Raw genomic sequence first — 14,444 nt, forward strand, 5'->3', positions numbered from 1 at the left:
GGAAGGTGATGGTGAAGGATTGTTTATTTTAATTGGAAGTCTGTGACCAGCAGTGTACCACAGTGATCGGTGATGGAATTTTGATGTCTGTTAAGTACATTAACAACTTGTATGTGAATGTAGAAGGTTTATTCAATTGGTTTGTAGATAACACAAAAATTTGTGGTACTTTGATAGTGAGGAGGATGGTGACAATGGGCAGAGCAATGGCAGATGGAATTCAATGCCGATAAGTGTGAAGTGATGCATTTTGGGAGATCTAATAAAGGAAGGACATAAACAATGAATGGTAGCTTCCTAGGGAGTACTGAGGAACAATGGACTTTGGTGGACAAGTCTATAGATGCCTGAAGGTGTCAGCAGAGGTAGACAAGGTGATGAAGAAGGCATATAGGATGCTTACCTTCATTAGCCGGGACGTAGAATATAGGAGCAAGGAAGTCTTGTTACAACTTTATAAAGCATTGCTGGGCCAAAGATGGAATGCTGTGTGCAGTTCTGCTTGTCACACTATCAGGGGGATGTAATTACAACAGAGGGTGTAGAAGAGATTCACCAGGATGTTGCCTGGGATGAAAAGTCTTAGTTATAAGGAGAGACTAAATGGGCTAGGTTTGTATTCCTTGGAGCAGAGGAGGCTGAGGGGGCATCTGATTGAGGTACACAACATTAAAAGGGGCATAGCTAGAGCAGATTGTGAGAACCTGTTCCCCATGGCAGACATGTCTTAAGACCAGAGAGGAAGTGGTTTAAGAGGAGATCAGAGAAATTTTTTTTTTCCACCCAGAGGGTGGTAGAAATATGGATATATGGAATGTGCTGCCTGAGAAGGTTGTGGAGGCAGGTACTCTCACAACATTTAGGAAGCATTTGGATGAGTACTTAAAATACTGGGGCATAGTAGGCTGTGGAACAAATGTAGTTAAATGGATTGAGTGTGGTTTGGTGATTGTTGGTCAACATAGATATGGTGGGCTGACAGTCCTACAACCATTCTGTCTATTTATCCTCTACTGAACTTAGCAAGACTATAGGAAAAGCTATGACTTTAATTTCAGCTAAATCATTCCCTGGAAGTAAATCAATTCTATCCACAGGTAATTTCTTAATGACCCCAACTACCACTAGTCCAGACTGCAACTGGACTTTGTACAATGGAACTTGGATATAATCTCAATTTATCCCATTTACCAACACTTTGGCTTTCAGTGAACATCCTGAAGCGAAAACTAAATCCTTCTCCAGCAAGAGGGTTTCAGTAGCTCCTGTATCGTTTAAAATAGTTCATGGCCCTTTGAAGAAAAAGGCGTTATGTCCCTTTAGGCAAAAATCCTTCATATCTCTCATCTGCCCCATGTACTTGTTTTGCAGTCACAACACTGTCTCCCTTCAGTCTTTTCGTTGTAATTAAAGCTACAATCCAAAGCATGCGATTTTCCTTCTGAGTTTCCTTATCAGGCTCATGCTTATGAATGTGAATAAGTCCCCTGGGTTCCCTTGCAACTTCCAGAATATTAAATGTATGTATCCCACCTTGTGGAAACTTCCTCAACTTCCAATTTTCATCCCCATTCTCAGTATTTTCCCTGCTGATCTGAGGAGGAGACGTTGGAGCATTCTCACCTATCTGTTCTTTACCCTGGCTACTAAACTTCCTTTTCACGGTCCCATTTTCTATCCCTTTCAAATTTCTGGGCTGACAGGAAAAAGGAAGTTTATTTTTATGGATTAGTTCAATCATTAGCCATTATTACTGCTTGTTTAGAATTTGCAATTTTTTTTGTTCTCAGCAGGTGCAATTACTACAGAAGATAATGAGCTCTTAAATTCTTCTAAGAGAATAACCTCTCTAAGAGCTTCACACATGGTTTCAGCTTCTAATGCTCAGATCCACCTTTGCTTAGCCATTTTGAATTCAATATTGATTTACCCAGGCTGTTTTCTTAAATTCTGCAAATTTTGCCTGTATGCCTCAGGCACTAAGCCATATGCAGCCAATATAGTTTTCTTTACAACATCATAATCACAGGAAATCTCATCTGACAGTGAAGCATAAATTCTCTGTGCTTTACCTACCAATTTACCCTGCATGAGCAATGTCAAGTCCTCTTCTGCCCACTTCACTTGTCTAGTCAATTTCTCAAATGACATGAAGAATACCTTCACAACCTTTTCCTAAAATTTTGGTAAAGCTTGCGCAAACTTAACATTTCCTGAATGAAAACCGAAAGAACTGCAGATGCTGTAAATCAGGAACAAAAACAAAGTTGCTGGAAAAGCTCAGCAGCTCTGGCAGCATCTGTGAAGAAAAGAATCAGAGTTAGCATTTCGGGTCTGGTGAGGAAGTGGGCGGAAGTGGGCAGAAGAGGACTTGACATTGCTCATGCAGAGTAAATTGGTAGGTAAAGCACAGAGAATTTATGCTTCACTGTCAGATGAGATTCTGCCAGACCTGCTGAGCTTTTCCATTTCTTTAATGAACATCAAGGGTAACTCACATTCTCCCTCCTGGAGCCTATGTTAGCATTTGACGTATTCTAATTCCACGACATTATTTTAAGCTCATGATCCATTATTTGATCATTTTTGTGCAGTTCTAATTCTAGTCATTGAGTCATACAGGGGTATTTTTCCATCATGTGTAGTGAGCAGAGCAATGGCTGAAATAGTCCAGTAACAGAGGTCACCATGATACTGCATGTAGATGTCAGGATAGCTGAAGCTCTATTTGAGAATTAAGATAAGTCAGATGACGTGTTTGGCATATCTTCATTAATTGACGCTCAGGATACACAGTTAAGTAAGTTAGCACAGCTAGCTTACACTGAAGCTGAGACTAAAGGAGTTCCAGAGTGTTAATTAAAAACAGTTCTGATGAAGTAGTACAGGCATCCTCACAGAGCTGTGGATGAAGAATGAATAGATGTACATCAAATTACGGTATCGTCTAGGTATCACTAGAAGATATCATGTGTAGCACCTGAAACTTCAATGGCAGAATATGGAAAATGAAGGCATTGATAAAGAAGTATTTTACATGGCTGAGACTTAATAAAGATGCAGTGTAGTCCTTTAAATTATGTCAGGTAGTAGGAAGGCTTCAACATGTAATTAAACTAGTACCTTTGATAGCCATACCAGTTTTTGAAGAACCATTCAGTTAAAAGTGTCAGTGGATTGTGGAGGTCCATCACTGAAAATGAACGCAGGTCATCAATACCTCCTAACAATAATGGATGGGACAACGCAATTTCCAAAAGCTATTCATTTGAGGACAATTACAGCTAGGGTAAGTAGGGGAAAAGTTAATACAATTCTTTATTCGGTATGGACTACCAATTGACATACAATCTGATCAGGATTCTAAATTTATATCTGAAGCTTTACAGGAAAGCATTAGCAGTTTGGGAATAAAACAATTGAAGTCAGCTTTGTATCATCTGAAAACACAGGGCTCCATCAGTTTCTCGAAACCACAATTAAGGTACACTGTCACAAATACTCGCAGGACTGAGACGAGGTTAGAGCCCCAAGTCTTTGCTCTGTCAGAGCTCACAGATTTTGCACTATCCAGTGCCTGCAGCCATTTATTAATATCAATGGAGCAAATTAAATTGGCTGAAAACTGGCATGTGTGATACAAGGGAAATCAGGAGGAGGCTGAGGTGGACTACTTACTCGACATCTCTGGCAAGTGCTTTAGCCTTATCTTTTTCACAAACACACAGGGTCCCATCATTGAAGATGGGGATGTTTCTGCAGCCTCCTCCTCCTCTGAGTTGTTAAGTTGTCCACCATAATTCACAACTGGATGTAGCTGGACTGCATGATCCACTGGTTGTGGGATCATTTAGTTCTGAATATCACTTGCTGCTGACGCTGTTTGGGATGCAAGTGGTTCTGTGTTGAAGCTTCGCGAGGTAGACCCGCTATTTTCAGGCATGCCTAATGCTGTTCCTGGTGTGTCCTCCTGCACTCTTCATAAAACCAGGGTTGATCCCCTAGCTTGATGGTAACGGTAAATTAGAGAAATAGACATATGGAAACATAGAAAATATGAGCACCAACAGGCCATTTGGCCCTTCAAGACTGCTTGGTCATTCATTATGATCATGGCTGATCATCCAACTCAATAGTTTGTTCCAGCTTCTCCCCCATATACTTTTATCCCTTTAGCATGTCTCTCTCAGTCCTATACAGTTTACCCTGTTTCCTTAGATGGTGACCCCCTGGTTCTGGACCCTCATGGCATCAGGAACATCTTTCCTGCAACCACCCTATTAGAATTTTTAGGTTTCTATGAGATCCATCCTCATTTTTCTGAACTCTAACAAATATAATGCTAATCAGTTTAACACCTCTTCATGCATCAGTCCCTCCATCCCAGGAATCATTGTGGTATAACTTCACTGAGCTCCCTCTATAGCAAGAACATCCTTCTTCAATCAGGAGAGCTAAACTGCACACAATATTCCATCGTGTTCTCACCAAGGCCCTGTATAATTGCAGCAAGACATCTGTTCCTGTACTCAAATCTTTTCATGGTGAGAGCCAGCGTACCATTTGCTTTCTTTACCACCTGCTGCAGCTGCATGCTTACCCTCAGTGACTGGTGTACGAGGACACCCAGGTCTCATTGCATGTTCCCCTCTCTCAATTTACAGCTATTCTGATAATAATCCGTTTTCCCACTTTTGCTGCCAAAGTGGATAACCTCACAGTTATCCACATTATGTTGCATCTGCCTCACCCTCCCAGCTTTGCGTCAACTGTAAATTTGGAGAGATTGCATTTAGTTTCCTCATCCAAATCATTAACATGTTGTGAATAGCTGAAGTCCTAGCAGTGATCCCTGTAATATCCCACTAGCCACTGCCTGCCATTTGGAAAAAAAGACCCGTTTATTCCTACTCCTGTTTCCTGTCAACCTGTTTTCTATCTATCTCAAAACCACTTTCAATCCCATGTTAATTAATGTTACACACTAACCTCTCATGTGGGACTGTATTGAAAGTCATCTGAAAGTCCAAGTAAACCACATCCACTGGCTGCCCCTCATCAACTTTACTAGTTACATTCTAAAAGAATTTCTACAGATTTGTCAAACATGTGCTCCCTTTCATAAATCCATACTGACTCAGTACAATCCTGCCACTGTTTTCCAAATGCTATTCTATTAATACTTTTATAATAGGCTGTAGCATTTTCCTCATACTGATGTGAGGCTGACTGGCCTATAATTCCCAGTTTTCTCTCTGCCCATGAACTTAAAGTCAGAAATCACACGACACCAGATCATAGTCCAACAGGTTTATTTAAAATCACAAGCTTTTGGCGGGCTTCTCCTGAATAAGGAACAGCACTCGTAATTTTAAATAAACCTGTTGGACTATAACCTGGTGCCATGTGAATTCTGACTTTGTCCACCCCAGTCCAACACTGCACCTTCACATCATCTCTTCTTAAATGGAGGGGTTATTTAGCCACCATATCTTTGGGAACTGTATATCAGTCTATGAGTTTGCAGATTGTGGTTGAACACATTCTGCTGCTGCCAATGGCCCAAAACACTTCATGGATGCCCAGTCTCGAACTGCTGTTTGAAATCTATCCCATTTAACATTGTGATAATACCATACTAAACGATGGAGGATATCCTCAATGTGAAGACGTGGCTTTGCCTCCACAAGGACTGTGTGATGGATGATCCTACTGAAACTGACATGGACAGATGCATCTGCCATTCAGCAGACAGACTGGTGAGGATGAGATAAAGTAGGTTTTTCTGTCTCATTGGTTCCCTCACCACCTGCCACAGGTGCAATTTTTTTTTCCTTATTCATTGACGGGATGAGGGCGTCGCTGATTAGGCAGCATTTATTGCCCATCCTTAATTACCCAAAAGGCAACTAAGAGTCAACCACATTGTTGTGGGTCTGGAGTCACATGTAGGCCAGACGAGGTAAGAATGGCAGTTTCTTTCTCAAACGGACATTAATGAACCAGATGGGTTTTTCCAACAATCAACAATGGATTCATGGTCATCATTTGATTCTTTATTCCAGATATTTATTGAATTCAAAATCTACCATCTGCCATGGTGGGATTCAAACCTGGGCCTCCAGAATGTTATCTGGGTCTCTGGATTAACAGTCCAGTGATAATACCACTAGATCATCACCTCCCCATATATGTTTAGCAGCTATGTCCTTTAGGATTTGGTCAGTAGCAGTGCTGTTGACCCACTCTTGATGATAGACAGACTGTCACCCAGAGTACACTCTGCACCGTTGTTACCCTGAGTGCTTGGTCCAAGTGCTGTTCAACATGGAAGAATATCAACTCGACTGTCAGGAAGGATGGGGAGGCAGCGAAGGCAGTAGGTGGTAATCAGCAGGAGGTTTCCTTGTCCTGATACCATCAGGTTTCATGGGGTTTGCAGTTAAATAAATGCTGCAATTAAGTCATAGAGAACAAGAAGCTTTCACTTTCTGAAAATATATTACAAATCATCTTTCAAAATTCAAGATTTAGAAGCAGATGCCATTACATACAAACATCTCTAAAACTTAATCCCCATAATTTTACAGAAAGAATTTGGAAATAAAAGTAAACTCACCTCAGGGTTCATTAGACAAATCACTCAATTGACAGCACACAAATGATCATTTTATTACAAAATAATAATGGCTATGGCGTGCTAAAAGCCAACAACATGGAAAGGAACTAAGATACTGTAAAAAGAAGCAATAATGCTCAAGTTGTTAAGTTTCCTATCAAGCTCAAAGTGTCATTGCCTGCAACATATTCGATATTGGCTTGGATTTCAATTTCAGCAACAGGCAAACATCACCAGCTACTTTTTACACTCGTACTTGACCACAGACTTTTTTGTAGGTTTTGCAATTTAAAAGCTTCATTGTACAATTCAATATTATAGAATTAATTCAGTAATGCAAATCTTAGCTATTTATAATATCCAGAAATCAATAACTCCCAAATAAATTCTGCATTTCATGCTTTTTATGTTCATAATTGTGTTGATTATATTTTCAATGATAATGATGAAACGTGTTATGTGCAATTATAAGCTATGCAATATTTATTTGCTTATGTGATGACATTTTTCACCTGTAATTATTTGGCACACATCAAGCATACCACAGACACATATAATCTTGTCACACACAGTGGATAATACTTTGAATTTTGCTTCAGGAAAGGAAGACATTGAAAGGTAAAAGCCCACCATAAACTGTGAGGATAAAGCCTGAGCACTTTTATAAATATCACTGCCACTCTGAAATATGTCTATACAAAGTAAAAAAAAAGCACTTGCTAATATTTTTCTGTGCAATGTATATAAACACTTAACAATACTTTGTAGTTTTCTATTGTCATTTTCTTTCTAGCTAAAGGTTCATGTCTGAGTGTGACAGAATTGAATTACATGGCTTAAATGACAATGGTATCGTGAATTTGTTTCACTGCTACAGGAAAATATCACCACTTGTGTAGAGAATAATGGATATCAATGTGACTGAAAAGTGATAACATAAGTAAGGGTTCAAAAATGTCAAGAAGTGAAAGCAAAGCTCAAGCACTTCTGTCTGTCATCTGAAAGCCAAGTTAGATTACAGCATTGAAATCACATCAAGTCACCTGTCTTTTCTTATACATCCTGTTTAGATATTAAATAAGGAATTTATTCAACCATGAGACAATTTTTTGTGCTGGCAACTACACTCTCAAGATTTATTTTGTATGTTTTCCTCTTTCATAATGGTTTAATGATGTGATCTTCTTAACAAAACTTGACTGAGAAGTGGTCAAAATGACAATATATATCTAATACATATTCCAAACCAGAAAATACATTAGAGGCATTAAAAGACAATTTTTTTTAAACTTTAAACATAAGGAGCACTTCAATTGTGTCATACCTGTGTACCCAGCACTCGAGAGCTACCTGGCTGCTGGAAATCTTTCATTCTCTCTGGCAAGTTTGAATGTTCACTTTTGCAAATATGTGGAAGTTGGGCAGGAAGACAATGCTGGTTCACATCATCTTGTACTTTATATTTAGGCTGCAGGAATCCTAGAATAGAATTGTATCATTAATTTACCTCAACTAACCCTTTATAACGAACAAAGTTACGCTTTCTGATAAGGGCAAATGCTCAACATAATTATTAGGCTACTAATAGAATTTAACTTTTAAATTATTTATCTTGATATATTATTCTTGGTAAAATATTTGTTAACTGTACAATAAAAATACAGTTCTACTAAGAACGCATGCAGTGTTCTCCACAGATGTGCTCAGAAAATAAAGTCAGCTCGCAAGTAATCAGGTCGCAAACATAGACACACTGACTATCTGGTTTACAATATCTTGCAATGTTGACATCTTGACATGTTAATTAAGAGACCGTACTCTGCCATTGTCAGTATGGTGACATCGTGCAACCAGTTCACTACAGACTTTTCCCATTACCCAGTCTTCATAAAACAATCCATTGCTCATGGATTCTATTCAATTTGTTATAATGACAGCATTTAATCACATAGCCTGCACTATGTCAGAAATAAGGTCACATACATGACCGTTGAGCTGTGCAGCAGATAACGTATGGCTGAGGTTTCTCACACAAGCTGCTCACAAATACACGCATTATCAGTACAAATACTCAAGAAAAAAGGAACATTGTTTAAGTTATGTGTGTGTGGCATTGCTCAATTTATATTGCTATACAATGTTAATGCAGTATAAACGTCAAATTTAAAGTACAATGAAATTACATGATAAAGCCACCACTGGTGCACTAATTATTTTATCAGAAATTGTTCATGTTGCATGAGTTAAATTTGAGATTTTACATTAAAATTTTAATATGAATACAGTAGATGCCAATGGATTTAAAATTCTGCTAGTTGCCTCCTTGTAGACTTCATACTGATAAGCTTTGCTGGCAGGAACTCACATTCCACAAGTTAATTAATCTCTTTATTCCATGACCTGTTATCACACTGTGCAGAGAGATTTAGGAATGTGACTTGCTAAAAGTACATTTGACATTTACCTGCTGGAGATGGCTTAGGAAGGCAACTTTGAAATGCCTGCACAGCCTTTGCAGACACTGTAGGATCTGATGTTGAATGGCCAAACATGTCTGGCCCAGGATTGCTGTATTCAGCTCTGCGAGGCACTTCTCGTTCAAGTGTTTTTGCTTTTTGAGAAGCGTTGATCAGATGGGGTGCTTCCTGCAGGGATAAGGAAATGTCGCATTCAAGGTAGGATCTTGTTTTGGGAACATGCCTTCCTGTTGCCCGGTTGTTAGAATCTGGAAGGGGAAATGTTCCAATTCCACTGTCCAATGTTCTCATCTGACAGCTGGACCCTGAGTTACAGGAAGAATATGAGTGGTTGGAGGAATTGGAAATATTGGCAATCTCAGGCAACAAAATGCATGACTGCAGGGAAGAGCAACTTGGATAGATTTGCTAAAGGAACAAATACTATCATTAAAAAAATCCATCAAAATACTGATGCAAGCATTCTCACAATGAAACTGTGCAAAGCAAAATATAAAGTGATTCCTCAATGTTTCTAGTTTTGAAATGCATTGTTCATGTTTACCTTTTTCACAGAAATACAACATAAGATACTTTCTTTATCTGCACAGATATACATGTCTGAAGCAATTTATTCCATCTGCAGCTGAAGCCCTCTTCCATGTTACCTCCTGACTTGGCTATTCCAATGCATTCCTGGATGGCTTCCGTCTTTTATCCAACCACTGCACAATCCCCATAACATGTAACAATTCATATTAATACAACGCTTATACCTTGTTTCCAGCCACTTCACTGGTATGTTACGAAGCAAATATCTGACACTAATCTATGTAAGGAAATACTAGGGCACATGGGAAAAAGTTTGAGCAAAGAGGTAGGTTTTGAGAAGTGTCTTAAAGTAAGTCGAAGCAGCAATTTGTAAGGTGAGAAGTTCAGAGCTTTGGGCCTTTGCAGCTGAAGACATGGCCATCCAAGGTGGGGCAAGTACAAACTGGGCATACTTATGAGGTCATTCAAAACCCATCCAAAATTCTGATGCTTTCATTCCAAGTTATGTGAAGTCACGTTCACCAAACACTTGGCTCTCAAATAAGCAACACCTGTATTTTAAAATTCTAATCCTTCCTTTCAAACTCTGCCATTGCCTTGCCCCTCCTTATGTCTGCAATCAGATGTCAAGAGTAATGGACGTATGCCTTTGGTTGAACCACTACAGCATTATTAGGGTTAGTAATTTGCCTTGATTTACTGAAGTATGGTGTAGTCTGTTGTTGCTGGTTTTCTCTACTGATGTTGACACTCCAAATTCCCTTACACATTTCGCCCCTGTCAACAAAGTAGTAATAATTTTATAAGGCTGCTGGTGCTACTGTTACATTCACAGTGCACTCTGGGTAGGTTAGAATAAGCAAGAACTTTTGTTAGGATTGTGAGAGACAGATGGAAGTTAGAGGTTGTATGTTCTGAATATTTTCAACAATGCTTCCTGCAGCTCATCACAGCTTTCAAATGACTGTTAGGAGGCAGTAAGGACTGCAGATGCTGGAAGCTAGAGTCAATAGATGTGAGGCTGGAAAAGCACAGCAGGTCAGACAGCATCCAAGGAGCAGGGAAATCAACGTTTCAGGCCGAAACCCTTTGTCAGGACTGGGGAGGGAGTGGAGTCCAGAAATAAATCGAGGGAGGTGGGTGGGGCTGGTGAGGAGGGTAGGTGAGATGGAGATAGGCGGATGCAAGTAGGACGTTATTGTGGTTGGTCAGTGGGAGGGTAGAGTGGATGGGTGAGTCAGAAGATGGACAGGTTGGGGTGGAGAGATTTTGAAGGTGAAGCCAATATTCAAGCAATTGGGCTGTAAGCTCCCAAGGTGAAATATTAGGTGTTGTTCCTCCAGTTTGATTTTGGCCTCACTCTGGCAATGGAGGAGACCAAGAATGGACATGTCACCAGGGGAGTGGGAACGAGAGTTAAAGTGGATGGCAACCAGAAAATTGGGTTGGTTGGTGCGTGCAGAGCGCAGGTGCTCACTGAACCGGTCCTAAGTCTGCATTTGGTCACCGACATAGAGGACACCACATCGGCAGTAACGGATACAGCAGATGAGGTTAGATGAAGTGCAGGTGAATCTTTGCTGGATTTGGAAAGATTATTTGGGGCCTTGGACAGAGGTGAGGGGGAGGAGTAGGGGCAGGTGTAGCATCTCCTGTGTTGCAGGGAAAGATACCGGGTGTAGTGGAGGAGATGGTGGGCAGTGTGGAGCTGAGGGAGTCATGGAGTGAACGGTCCCTGTGGAAAGCGGATGGGGTGGGGAGGGAAACATCTTTCTGGTGGTGGGGTCTAATTGCAGATGTTGGAAATGTCAGAGGATGATGCGTTGTATTTGGAGATTGGTGGGGTGGTACGTGAGGACTAAGGGGATTCTATCCTTATTGTTGTTGGGGAAGAGGGTTTGAGGGCAGAATCATGGGAAATGGGGGAGATTGAAGGTATCCTTAATAACAGAGGAAGGGAAACTACACTCTCTAAAGTAGGAAGATATCTGGGAAGCCCTAGAGTAGAGTACCTAATTCTGGGAGCAGATGCGGTGGAGGTGTAGGAATTGTGAGTATGGGATAGAATTTTTGCAGGAGGGTGGGTGAGAGGAGGTGTTGTCGAGGTGATTGTGGGAGTCAGTGGGTTTGAAATCGATATCAGTTACTGGAGATAGAGATGGAGAGATCCAGCAAGTGGAGGGAGATGTCAGAAATGGTCCAGGTAAATTTGAGGGCACAGTAGAAGGTGTTGGTGAAGTTGATGAACTGTTTGAGCTCATTGCAGGAGCATGAGGCAGCACCAATACACTCAATATAGCAGAGAAAGAGGTGGAGGATGGTGCTGGTGTAGTTGTTGAAGAGGGACTGTTCCTACAAAATCCTACAAAGTGACAGGCATAGCTCAGGCCCATGTAGATGTCCATAGCTACCCCTTTGGTTTGTAGGAAGTGGGAGGAATCAAAGGAAAAATTGTTGAATGACTATTGTTTTGTTGGTGATCACAGTTGGAGGAATAACACCTCAAATTCTGTCTTGGGAGGTTACAGCCCAATGGCTTGAATATTGACTTCATCAGTCTCACAGACTGACACTTGCTTCTCGCTGATCATTAGAATGGAACATTTTGACCATCCCCCTCCACCCATTCAGGGTGCAGGCTTTAAGAATCAACTAAGCACAGTTTTGAATGCCATTTCAAACAGGAAGAGGTGGAGGACTGCTATAGACTGGAGCCAGACAGAGCCAGGCAGAGCCAGGCAGCATTTAAGGAGGAGGAGTTCAAGCTAGTAGTCAGCCTACAAAATTACAGTGCATTAACCTTTGATACCACTACAGGACCGCATCAATATTTATTACCTGACAAAGGCTCATTGACCTGAAACGTTAACCCCACTTTGCTTTCTCCACAGATGCTGCCTGATGTGCTGAGATTTTCCTGCATGTTCTGGGACAGAAAATGGCACCATAACTTTAACAAGATAAAAATAAGCAAAAATTCTTATTTAATCTGAATTGGTCTTTCTATATGATCTCTATAATTTTAATATTCTAGTGTGGCGAGGAAAGCGCAAAGCTTTTCAGTTATACAGAAAAGTAAATTTATCAAACAAACAACACAAAGTGCTCATGCACATCCTACCTATTTAATATAATTTATGAATTATTTCTAGCAGTTTACCCACAACATCCAATGATGATTCATTAAGATACCACGTACAATTGTTAAATTACATTGCAAACAAAAATGTTTACAATACTTCTTTCACATACACTTTTTTAATGCCCTGACCTTGACTGAAGTAACACAACTTGCCACTGAAAGAAGTAAGTTGAAATCTCAGAACTGCAGAGTGATCACAAATTCTGTTCCATATTTGTGAAAGTTAAAAAATAAAATATTTGGGTAATTAATTTGTTTCCTGCCAACTCTGAGCCTATAGCCTTTTTTCCTCAAAGCTCCTTCACCTGATTATCTCTATTGAAACCTTACTTTTGTTAGGACAGTGATAGTCCAGTTCTAATCAAAACTTTTGTCACTATTTACACTAACTTGGCAAGCTCACAGAGATACACTGCATATTTTAAATAAAAAGTATTTAATTGAACACCATCAATATACCCCATCTTAAAGATTGCAAACAATGAAAATAAAACATTTTATTTAAAGACAGAGATAACACGGTGTAGAGCTGGATGAACACAGCAGGACAGGCAGCGTCAGAGGAGCAGGAAAGCTGACATTTTGGGTCTGGACCTTTCTTCTGGATCCTTCTGGACCCTTTTTCTGAAGAAGGGTCCAAACCCGAAATGTCAGCTTTCCTGCTCCTCTGATGCTGCCTGGCCTGCTGTGTTCATCCAGCTCTACACCTTGTTATCTCAGATTCTAAAGCATCGGCAGTTCCTACTATCTCTGAGTGAGCCTTGTTTAAAAACAGTTTTGGATTGTTTGATTTTTGTATAATTGTCCCCTTATCATCAACACGGGAGTCCTTTCATAAAGGTGCACTTGTCAGAGAGATTTAGGAATGGAAGTGGGGTTACTTCAACCAACATTGTATTATGACACCAGCTAATTTACCCCATTATTCTCTCCTATTTTTCCTTTCTCTGTGGAACTTTTTAACTTGGCAATATGATCCAGATTAAGAGCTTAGTTCTAAAGTGGACCATAATCCTGGAAGTGGATCAGATTGCTTAGGAAATGTGTCCAATATATAGAAATCCCCTTCTTGATGGCAATTTGTTAGGGAAGGGTGGGATGGAGATGGAAAGATAATAGGGAAGTCTTATCTCAATTATGACTGCTATCACACAAATCACAGTGTCCTGCATGAGGGGAGACTGGGTCAAGGACAGCAGCTCCACATCCTCGTAGCTTCCATTTTTGTGACCAAAAAGCTGGGGCCTGGTGTAAGCTGAGAGGATGTCAATGAGTCACACAGAATGGAAACAGACCCTTCGGTCCTCCATGTCCATGCTGACCAGACATCCCAATCTGACCTAGTCCCATTCACCAGCATTTGGCCCATATCCCTCTAAACCCTTCATATTCTTATACCCATTCAGATGTCTTTTAAATGTTGTAATTGTACCCATCTCCACTACTTTCTCTTGCAGCTCATTCAATACATACACTACCCTCTGCATGAAAAAGTTACCCCTCAGGTCCTTTTTAAATCATTCCCTCTCACCTTAAGACTAAGCCCTCTAGATTGGCCTCACTGACTTTAGGAAAAAGGCCTTGGCTATTCACCACATCCATGCCCTTCATAATTTTATAAACCTTTATAAGGTCATGTCTCAGCCTCTGATAAAAGCCCAAGCCTCTTCCGATA

The 14,444-nt window shown here is 40.3% G+C and overlaps 1 protein-coding gene across 1 annotated transcript in view; it reads right to left on the reverse strand.

The window, feature by feature from the left end:
• nckap5l (NCK-associated protein 5-like) overlaps positions 1–14,444 on the reverse strand; it is a 287,803-nt gene that overhangs the window by 47,363 nt on the left and 225,996 nt on the right. Inside the window, exons 12-13 of the mRNA XM_048599236.1 lie at positions 9,084–9,401; positions 7,944–8,098 (exon numbers count right to left, since the gene is read on the reverse strand). Coding sequence (XP_048455193.1) covers positions 7,944–8,098; positions 9,084–9,401 — 473 coding nt within the window. The remainder of the gene's footprint in view (positions 1–7,943; positions 8,099–9,083; positions 9,402–14,444) is intronic.

The sequence above is a fragment of the Rhincodon typus genome, chromosome 7 (genome assembly GCF_021869965.1).
Source record: "Rhincodon typus isolate 14 chromosome 7, sRhiTyp1.1, whole genome shotgun sequence".
Classification (NCBI taxonomy): Eukaryota; Metazoa; Chordata; class Chondrichthyes; order Orectolobiformes; family Rhincodontidae; genus Rhincodon; species Rhincodon typus.